The 11,653-nt window shown below is 33.3% G+C and overlaps 1 protein-coding gene across 1 annotated transcript; it reads left to right on the top strand.

The window, feature by feature from the left end:
• Positions 1-2,520: 2,520 nt before the first annotated feature.
• On the top strand, positions 2,521-7,118 carry LOC125221992 (vacuolar-sorting receptor 1-like). Its single transcript, XM_048124362.2, has 12 exons — positions 2,521-3,097; positions 3,724-4,416; positions 4,875-4,963; positions 5,050-5,119; positions 5,205-5,288; positions 5,428-5,504; positions 5,588-5,669; positions 5,825-5,907; positions 5,984-6,050; positions 6,138-6,266; positions 6,654-6,760; positions 6,870-7,118. Exons 1-12 carry the CDS (start codon positions 2,803-2,805, stop codon positions 6,957-6,959), a joined length of 1,866 nt encoding a protein of 621 aa, XP_047980319.1. The 5' UTR covers positions 2,521-2,802; the 3' UTR covers positions 6,960-7,118.
• The last annotated feature ends 4,535 nt before the right edge of the window (positions 7,119-11,653 follow it).

Genomic DNA, 11,653 nt, shown 5'->3' on the forward strand with positions numbered 1-11,653 from the left:
TTAAAGTTTAAGTCTATTAAAGAGCCTAAAAAATATATCATATATGTATTGCTTGTAAATAGGTATAATAATAATAATGATAATGATAATAATAATAATAACAATAATAATAATAATAATAATAATAATAATAATAATAATAATAATAATAATAATAATAATAATAATAATAATAATAATCATCTGTAATTTACTTCTAAATTTTGTAAAAGTCTCATATTGCAAATTTGCAATGTCAAAAAAGTCTATTTTAATTTGAATTAATTTATTATGGTGTAGGATAAAATTGAATTATTATGACTAAAAAGCAAAAAAATATGATAAAAAATTTGACATTTTCGGTTTTACAATCATGAAGAAATGCGTAGAATTGAGAATACACAAAATCAATTAACAATCTTTGTGAGAAAATTTCAGAATTTTATATATTATAGATTGAATCATTGAATTGAATGATTGATCATTGAAGGATGACCATGAAATAGTTAATTTAACTTTCGGTGATAAACTAATAGTGTGATTAGGTGTAGGTTGAGTTATCTATCACAACCTTAATCGTGCAAAATAAACATTTGAATAAGTTAAATCAATTCGGTTAGTTCAGTTATAACCGAGAACCGACCGGTTCTAACCGAGTCGGTTAATTAAGTAACCGAACCGAAGATCGGGTCGGTTCCGGTTAGTTTTTTGAAGGCATTTTGGGGTTGGTTAACCGACCGAATAACCAGCCCTACCTGCAATCCTTCATTTCTTAACCGCCGTCCATCTCTTCTCTAACCATTCATGGATCCCACTAATTCACTTTTTTCATTTTATATTTTAAAATTTTAAACAAATTATTTAAAATACGATATTCATTAAAAATAATATATTCACATACAAATGAATTTTAATTAAAATTTCAAGTTGATATTCAAATTAAATTCACGTGATAACAAAACAATAAACATACTATTAGAAAAAGAGAATGTAACAAAATTGGAAAAATATAATAAAATCAAAATTAAAATCATAATGGTGGGTTTGGGTTGAACTCATAATTAAATTATTTCCTAGATTATTTTAGTAATTTCCTATTATAATTAAATTAAAGTAAAACCTAGATAATTAATACTTCCTCCGTCTCATAAAAATATATATACTTTCTAATTTTTGTCCGTCTCCCAAAAATATGTGTATTCCATTTTTAAAAAATTATATCAATTTAATAATATAAGTTCCACTATCCACTAACTCGCTTTCAAACCATAAGAGTTATCGAGTGAAGATAAAAATAAAGTTAATTTAAAGGATGAACATGCACTTCTCCTAGCTTAAGAGTTATCGAGTGAATACAAAAATAAAGGTGATTTTCATCTATCCGCATTCCAAAAATTATTTTTGGACCCTCCATCGTTAAAATCCTGCGTCCATCATTGTGAGCAGACATGGGAGCGGGGGTTGAATCTTGTCATGCTCAAGCTCTTTCATCTGGATTATCATTGAGGATGAAAGATAAAATCAAACAAGCTCTTTCATCTTGCTTTTCTTTTTGAGGATTACAAGATACAATCAAACAGTTTTCAATGAATACAACTAACTCCCAGGTAAAGGACACCAATAAAAAGTTAGGGGTTTACATAAATTAAATCGATCACAAACAAACACCCAACTTATTGCATAGTAGTAGTATTTAGAAATCCAAAATATATATTAATAAAAAAGTGATTTATCTCATACAGTAATTGTTATTATTCAAAAGTAGATCTACAAGTTTTGCTTTCTTGATTTGAGCTTCTTATTAGTATGAAATATTTGGTCATGAAAATTAACTTCATAGAAAAATTGCACACTTTTTAAAGTTTGTAACATTTACAATCGCTATTAAAGTTCATGAAAAATATCAGATGTCGGCCAAAGTTGATGGATTTAACAGTTACTCCTTATCCATAAAAAATGAGCACACTTTTAATACTAAAAATGGCATTGTCTCTACACTCTTACTATTATATTTCATTCGCTTTCATTTAACACCCGTATCAAAAAAGAAATACGTCTTTAGTATGAATGAGATGGATGAAGAAATAGTTTTTCTTAGTTACATCTAGCTAAGTTAAACTTTATAATCAATATTAATAACTTTTCTTGCTAATTAAGGGTGCGTCTTAAGACTAAATCAACGTCAAGAATTGGTCAAAATTACTTATAAGAATTGTAGTTATATGCATATAGATCCATACTATATTACTAATCTAATCCTACCTCCTTCTTATGCTATAAATGATTGATTTCTTTTAGTATGAGATTTTAAGTAATAAAATTTATTAAGTGATAAGAAAATAAATTAGGAAAGAATAATAAAGTAGAGAGATAAAGAAAAATATAACACAGAATTAAAATAAAATTAGCATGGATAAATATGTCGTTTTTTACTAAAATAAAATATCATTATAATGTGACAAATGGAATGTTAGTTTTTAACCATTGTATTAAGGAATTCGAGATATTTATATATTTTAAGTAAAGTTGACTCCTCTATTAAGCTATTTCACTTGGCTTACTGAAGTTGCAAAATCTGTTTAGGATTTATCTGCGGGTTGTATCGATCTTTCCGCTAGTTCGGCAGTTTTTACGATCTGGGCTGCCACCAATCCACTTTTTTATACTTAACAATTTGTGTTTATCGAAGAAAGATCCAATCTTTTCTTTAGTTGATCAGTTTCAAAATTGATCGCTATTTTTAGGTTTTCTAGCAAATAGCAATCCTCTTTTGCCTCTGATCTGATCTGATCTGATCTGATCCGATTGAGTAGAGTTAGAAGGATGAGAGAGAAATTAGGGATTTTAGTTTGTGTGTTGTTTGTTCTCTGCAGTTCCTGCTTGGGAAGATTTCTAGTGGAGAAGAACAGTTTGAAGGTGACATCGCCCGATTCACTGAAAGGTGTTTATGAAAGTGCAATTGGGAATTTTGGGGTTCCTCAATATGGAGGAACGATGACTGGCTCTGTTTTCTACCCTAAATCGAATCAGAATGGGTGCAGTAGCTTTGAAGATGTCGAAGCTTCCTTGAAGAAGAAGCCTGGAGGCATTCCAATCTTCCTTCTTGCTGATAGAGGGGGTAAATTTCGCCCCTTTTTTGATTGATTTAACCATCATTTGTGTATGGATATTATGTTGATTGTGCTTGATTTTTTGGTGTTGAATTCTACTTCTGGTGTATATGTTCAATTTGGTTGTTAGAGATCTATGAATTTATAAATTTTGAGATGGGACAATATATATATGTTGTTATGAGCTGATCGAGAATTTTTCATAAGATTTGTGTAGACTTGTTAGGGTAATACTCCCTCCGTCCCATAGAAATAGGCTAATTGAGGATGACACGGGTTTTAATGCATAATTGGTGAAGTAAAAGAGAAGAAGAAAAAGTTTCCATAATTGTATATGGACTATTTCTATGGGACGGATGAAAAAAAAGAAAAAAGTATTTGGTTCGTAGGGATTGCATCTGGAATTCACAACCTTTCTTCAATTTACATCTTTCTGTTGGTTCTGATTGCCTTGTTAGTCTTACTCCAACAATATCAAGTGTGTGATTGGTAGTACTTGAGTTTGCAAGACCTCTTTTTTAAAATCTAGAAACAACAAGAGGCATTTACATTCAATGTTGAATTATCTCTATATGATTCCTGATGAATTGTTTGCATTACCTCAACTTATCTATATAGTTTGCATCTCTTCCAGAGTGTTATTTTACGGTAAAGGCATGGAATGCGCAAAATGGTGGTGCGGCAGCTATTCTTGTGGCTGATGACAGGAATGAGCCTCTTATCACCATGGATAATCCCGAGCAAGAAGATGCAAGTCCTGATTATCTGCAGAACATCACTATTCCATCAGCCCTTATCAGCAAGGATCTTGGAGACAGAATCAAAAAAGAATTAGCTAAAGGAGAAATGGTGAGTATTAATCTTGATTGGAGAGAAGCCCTTCCACATCCTGATGAGCGGGTTGAGTACGAGTTCTGGACAAATAGCAATGATGAGTGTGGCCCCAAGTGTGAAAGCCAGTTAGATTTCGTCAGAGATTTCAAAGGAGCTGCTCAGATACTTGAGCAGAAAGGCTACACTCAGTTCATCCCACGTTATATAACCTGGTACTGTCCTGACGCTTTTAAGTCAAGCAAACAGTGCAAGTCACAGTGCATCAACCAAGGGAGGTATTGTGCACCAGATCCTGAGCAGGATTTCAGCAAAGGATATGATGGGAAGGATGTTGTTGAACAAAATCTACGTCAAGCCTGCTTCTTTAAGGTGGCAAATGAAAGCGGAAAGCCATGGCAGTGGTGGGACTATGCTACAGATTTTTCAATCCGCTGTCCAATGAAAGAGAAGAAGTATAATAAAGAGTGTGCAGATCAAGTAATCAAGTCACTTGGTAGGTTTCATGCTTTTACGTAATACGTATATTGATAAGTATTTATAGTTCTGTTAACTTCTATTATCGAGGTTTAATCACTGAAATCTCTGGTATCTGCAAAGAAGTTTTGTGCTTACACAAATATCTATTTTTCTCTCAGTGAAAGTCTAGTGATGTTTTTGCATTTTGGTACCATACATGCTTACTTTTTCTGATTATGCGTTCCATGCTGGGAACTGCTGTGTTTTTATTGATGTGGCATCTTCCTCGTAAGGTGATGGCGGAGTTATTCATTTTTCCCAATTCCCTTTCTCATTTTCCCTTTCATTCTTTATATGTTTGGGGTTAGAGGTATCTGGTTCTCTTTTTGCATGCTGTTACTCATTTGGGTTAAGTTACTATTAGGTGATAATCCTTGCTTCTCTCCTCCGGACTTTTCATTTGAGTTTATTCGTTTTGCTGTACCTCCTCTGTAGGAGCTGATCTTAAGAAGATAGACAAATGTATTGGAGACATAGAGGCAGATGTTGATAACCCTGTTCTGAAAGCTGAACAGGAAGCACAGGTTCATTGGTCGTCAAAAAATCTCATGTCGGTTTCAGTAAGTATCCTCTGTTAGATCTACTAAATTTGAATGATACTTGATCTCAGATTGGAAAGGGCTCAAGAGGAGACGTTACCATCTTGCCGACTCTTGTTGTGAACAATAGACAATATAGAGGTAACTGCTCTGGAGAATCAGTTGTCCCTTAAGATTAGCAACGAAAAAGGATATGAAATCTTAGGTACGTGTTCATTTGGTTCAGGGAAGCTGGACAAGGGGGCGGTTCTCAAGGCTATTTGTTCAGGTTTTGAAGAGACTACAGAACCTGCAATCTGTTTGACTCAAGGTTATTTTTGTTTTAGCAGTTGTGGATACTTATGGATGAAGAGCATTCATGCCCATCAATAAATGCTGGCACCCACCCTTGTATATTTCCTTCATTGCTTTGCTATAAATATAATTATTCTTTTGTGTTTGGTGGCCAGATATACAAACAAACGAGTGTTTGACTAACAATGGCGGGTGCTGGCAGGATACAATTTCTAATATTACTGCTTGCAGGGTATCCAGATTTTAATCAGACTCATTTTAATCTTTAGGTTGCTTTGCCATTTTTTGTCCTATCTAAGTAACAACGGTTTACAGGATACCTTCAGGGGGAGGGTCTGCGAGTGCCCCGTTGTGCAGGGAGTGAAATTCTCCGGTGATGGTTATACTCATTGCCAAGGTAATTTATTTTCCCTGAATCATCATTAGCACGGAGATATATATACTGAATAAAAGAAAATTAGATATTACCTCACTCTTGCCTCAAATTGGCCGGCTTACATTCAAATGCTATACGCTAACCATGGATTCCTCATACTTTTCTTGATATGACAGCTTCTGGTGCATTAAGATGCGGAATTAACAATGGAGGTTGTTGGAAGCAAACAAAGAATGGACATACATACTCCGCATGCATTGTTAGTTCCTTTTTCTTTTTCCATCACACAAGAGTAGGCTTTTTTTCAATATGTTGATGTTCGATTTATATTTCAGGATGACCATACAAAAGGTTGCAAGTGTCCACCTGGATTCAAGGGTGATGGAGTTAATCTCTGTGAAGGTAAGATGATAGATATCAGCACTTTTACTTAGGTTGCTATTTGAATCTGACCAGTTATTGACTTGGTTTAACTTGACTGCCATTTAGATATTGATGAATGCAAGGACAAGTTGGCTTGCCAGTGTTCCGATTGCAAATGTAAGAACACCTGGGGAAGTTATGAATGCAGCTGCAGTAGCAACCAATTGTACATACACGAGCATGATACATGTATAGGTAAAAGCTCTTATTCACACATACTCCCTCCGTCCCCAAAAATTATGAACTTTTGAAACGGCACGGGTTTTAATGTAAAATTGGTCAAGTTAAAAATAGAAAGAAAAGTGTGATAGTGGAAAATAGGTCTCACCTCATTAGAGGGAAAGAAATTCCCTTAAATAGAAAGTTTCTATTTTTAGGAGACAGACCAAAAAGGAACACAATTAAGATTAAGAATACTACTATATGAGAAGCAGATTTCGATCATGTTTTCTCCGATCTATCTAATTACTCACAGATTTTGTCATCTTTTTTTTACCATGAAAGATGTCTGATGGTAAAATAGTGTTGTTACTTGTGTGTTAGACACAGAATAACTTACCCTTTACTTACTCGTCCGGTCAGGTAAAGATTCTGTAACAGAATACAGCTGGAACTTCGTATGGGTGATTATTCTCGGTTTGACTGTGGCTGGATTTACCGGATATGCTCTATACAAGTACAGGATCCGAGTAAGTAACAGGGACGACATCTTGAATACTCGTCTCTTGACTAAATCTTGCAAGTATTTGTGAGCTTGAATATTGTTAAGTAAATGTGTCTACTTGAACATTTGTGCAGCGATACATGGACTCAGAGATCCGGGCTATCATGGCGCAGTACATGCCCTTGGACAATCAAGGAGAGGTGCCGACTCACACGCCTGTTTAAGGAGCACCTTATTGTAAATTAGCAAAGCAAGTCACCATCGCTTTATTTGGTTGTGTGATGTTTGCTTCCGTTTGCCGCCTAATGATTTCTGTACATTTTACTATCTAGCTTACATAAAAACTCCTACTCATGGAAAATGTTCGTTGGATTTATATTTTATTTAGATCTCATAGCAATTTAAATCATAAATTTTGGTAAAAATTTATTTAATACTATAAGGTTTCAAACTAGGGGTGCTTAAACGGTTCTCGGTTAATCGGAACTGGAACTGGTTCCGGTTCCGGTTTCGGGACCGGTTCCAACCTTTTAAATAAAATCGGTTCCAGTTCGGAATCGGACCGGCCGGTTCCTAATTGGGAACCGGATTATAATTTTATTTTATTTTAAAAAAAATATAATATACTAACAAATCTAATTTAATTGAATTAAATTAAAATAGTTTGAAACATTGAGTGATTTTTAGATTTAAACAATGTTAGATTTGTGAGCTCTGTTTTTTGAAGTATTTAAAATGTTTAAACCGTGACTTTGAATCTACAATTATTTATCCAATCCATCTTTTGTGAACTAACTACAATGAGTAGGACGTCATAAGTTTGTTTTTAATTTTCAAAAGAACTTAATACAACTACAATATCATTTTATATGATAGAAATTTAACTTTATAACAAATTTATATAACAATTTATTTAACATATGATTTTAACTTGTTTGTGAATATTTTATTAACTGTTTCATTATAAACCAAAAAGTTACAATAAGATCAATTAGTATTGGAAATTTCATTAAATATTTGCTTAGCCAAAAAAAAAGGAAAATGAAATTCAATTTTAAAACTCATTTTTAAAACAAACTGCTAAAGTTTAGAACTCCTATTTTTTTAATAAAAAAATTGCTAACATAAATGTTATTGTATTGTTGGTTTGTATTTCTTATGTATATATTTGAATTTTTAGGTATTATTTGTTATATTTCTAGATGTTGATTTTTTTTTATAGTATTGAACTATTTAAAATTATAAATAAATTTGGATTAAAATTACACATCGTTTCCGGTTCGGAACCGGAATCGACCGGTTCTTAATCGGCCTGTTTCAAACCGGTTCCAATTCTAAGATTTATGAAAATTAGAACTGGTTAACCGATCAATCGATCCGGTTAGAACCGGAACCGACTTAATAAGCAGACCTATTTCAAACAGAATATTAAATTATCATGTTTCATTTGTACTAGTGTGTAAAATGATATTTTAGGGATGCTCAAAAAGGATATTGTTTCACTACAATAAGAAATCTTTTTCGTAAATTTTTTCTATTCCTTTTTAAATACTAATATATCATCATTTTGAATATTACTATTAAAGTATTTTGTATAGAAATAAGATAATTAATAAATATTTAAATTTTCTAATTTGATATTCTGTTTTGAGGCTATCTAATCGGACAATCACGAGAATCCGAGCAGAAAAAATGATATCTTGAATCTAAAGTATACATAATATGTTATTCCTTCGTTCGCCGTAATTTCATCTTGACTCGGCATGAGTTTTAAGAAATTAGTATTTGATTTTGTGAAGGAAAATGAGGAAATGAGTTAGTGGAAAGTGAACCTCATTTTTATATATTGGTTTTAAATAGAATGTGAGTGTAATAAATTAGGTGAATGGTGAGTCCCTTAACGTAAAATGAAATAAATAAGCAAATGGGATAAATCACGGACAATCTAAAATAGCAAAATGGGACATTATTTCACGGACGAAAGGAGTATTTGATCTCGACCAGAATATTATTCGAGGTACCTGATTAATCGAGTTCCCAAGTTACTGAGACTTGGCCCAAATATTAATCGAGTACCAAAACTATTTGAAAATTGGATTACCTTAATTCAAACTTTCATCTAAATTTTTTTGGAAAAAAAAAAATCAAATTACCATTACCAGTTACGACAAATGAGCAATGCTTATGTCCTATATTTTGTTAAACAAATTGTAAGCTCGAAAGAGGAGTAAAATTTGCACAAAAAGTAAATTTATGATCCAATTCCAACAAACTTTGATCACTTAGAACAAACCTTCAACAGTTAAATCATTCAAAATATGATTAGACTATGTTTGGTACTATTAAATTGGAGGTGGAATTGGAATACGAACCTTATATTACAAGTTCACAGTGTTTTGTTGTCAGTTGTGTGCATGTAGTGTGGTTGTTTCACTGAGTGTGTATGCAATGTGTGTTGTGTGTGCGCGCGCTATCTAGGCATAATGTGTATTCAGTGAGTATGATATATGTGTTGTGTGTGCGTAGTGTGTGTATATTGTGGGTTTGCATATTGTGTGTGCGCAATGTGTTGTATGTGTATATTCTGTGAATGTGTGCAATGTGCGTACAGTGTGGTTAATGCAGTGTGTATTGGGTGTGTGGTTAAATCTATAGCAGATATTGCGTGTGGTTGCATATAGTGTGCGTACAGCGTGGTTACATTCTTAGAATTGAATGCTATTTTATTTTTTATGGTCGAAAATGGCTAAAATATTTTCCACGTATTCCAAATGTGTTTTTATTGCAAAATGCTTGGATCCAAAGTGGAAGTTGCACGAAGTTCATAAAATTTCAGATATGTACTATGGTTGTTTGTGCGATTTGGAATTTTCTCAATTTCGAGATTTGAGTTTGACAAGAGGAGAAGGCTTCGAACTAAATCTTCCTAATGTTAGAAGAAAACAAACTACTGTTAGATAGTGCATTTCATGCTCTCTACACTGAATATGAAATGCGGTATAACAACACTCACCAGGTACGCCATCTTCCTAGTCCTACATGGTGGCGGGAACTATTGTTAGGAGTGGTATACTGAAAAAGCATATTTTGAGCATGTTGCACAGATAGAATTGCTTGTATACAATAAACTCTACAATCCACTTTTAACCCAAGGCGAGAAGAAGGAATTTTATCGCATTGTGTTTGCTTATGCATTTATAAGATGTTTCTCAAACATTTAAATGTATAAGAAGCAAACAAGTCTGATTCTTCTGCATAGTAGACTGGTCATGAATGATGTTCACAGAAGGTGACGCAGTCGGTCCTTTGTAGAAGAGAAATAGAATTTCACAACCTAGATAGGCTTTGGTTACCTATCGCGAAAGGTTGCAGTGTCAGTCTGCATGTTTCTTTACCTTAGGAAATAAACGACATTGGTGTGGTATAGCACTGAAGGATCTAACAGTTGAGATAAGTCTTTCTTACTATTTACTGAAAGACGAGGTCTCGGTGATTGTTATTTCTTAATCATTGTTAATATTCTCTCTGTCCATTAGAAATGAAACGTTTTCCTTTTTGGTTTTTCCCGTTAAAAATGAAACGTTTCTAAAAATGGAAACAATACTCTATCTACTTTTTCTTCTCTCTTACTTTACTCTATCTTCATTAACTCACAAAACGACACTACATAAAATCTTGTGCCGAAAAACAAATGTTGCATAATTAATGGGAGGGAGGGAGTATAACATTGAGCATACGATATTGATTATACACTACTTTGATTTATCAAAAGGTGTGGATTTTTCGTAATCCAAGAATCTTTATATTTTGGGTAGTGGTGATCAATGTCTAGAGGTACTAGTCTAGTATTGTTATTGCAATGAATCGTGTGCTGGGTGAGTTCAGTTTGATAATATCTTCAAGAGGTGTTCGAAAAAGGTTTTATTATTCAGAAACCCGGACGATTGTTATTTCAGAATAATAAATAAAGATTTTGAACTAGACAACTCTTGGAAAATATATTATTTAATTAAAGTCAAATAGCAGACTTAAATTAATTAATTGATATTTATATCTTAAACACGAGAAATAATAAAGAGGTAAAGCCCGGATTACTCGTAATTTGGGATTGGACGGGTAGTCAATATTATTTTACTGTAGTGACTGATAATAATATTCTGTTGGACTTGTATTAAATTGGGCTCAATTTAATTAGGAAAAGTCCAACAGGTTTGGCTCAAGTCCGACCTCCATGGATCCCTAATCTGGCTCATCATAACTCTCTATATAAAAGAGATAAGGGAGAAGACAAATTAATTAAAAATTTTCAAAATTTTCGTTCTCTCCTCTCAGATTGAACAAGATTTTCAGTTCTCTCCAGAACTGGAAATTCAGTCTTCTTCTCTAATTAAGTCCTTTCGATTCTGATAAGCTTTGCCCACCCAAAGGTCATTATCTGAGTTCGGGATACAGATTAGAAGGTTCGTGGTTGAGTACGTAGAACATCTCATGGAGAAGGCGCAAGTAATCGTCGATTCTTTAGAGAATAAGACCGGTAATTCTAAACCGTAGGAAATTCGTGTTTTAGGTTTTAATTCCTTTTACAGGAATTATTTGCGTTCTTGTATGCAATTTTGTGTTTAACATGTGAATCAATTGATCTCATAATCAGTCAAATAGATCTGTATGCATGATTTATTTGTTTATGAATGTCTTTCGCTGTGCAAGGGGCACCAAACCCTAACAACTATTGTAACGTCATGATTGATCCAGACGTGGTGTCACAATTGCAAGATCTATACAGTACTACAACCAATAGGACTAGAGCTAATAGTAGTACTTATAATCACGCTCTATTTTTCAAGATGTAGGTCATCCTAATCAACAATTCGACGTCCTTGATTGGTGGTCAACACATGACAAAGAATTTCTTATACTC

Source organism: Salvia hispanica, chromosome 1 (genome assembly GCF_029641045.1).
Source record: "Salvia hispanica isolate PSC_SH4W2 chromosome 1, Shi_PSC_v1, whole genome shotgun sequence".
NCBI lineage: Eukaryota > Viridiplantae > Streptophyta > Magnoliopsida > Lamiales > Lamiaceae > Salvia > Salvia hispanica.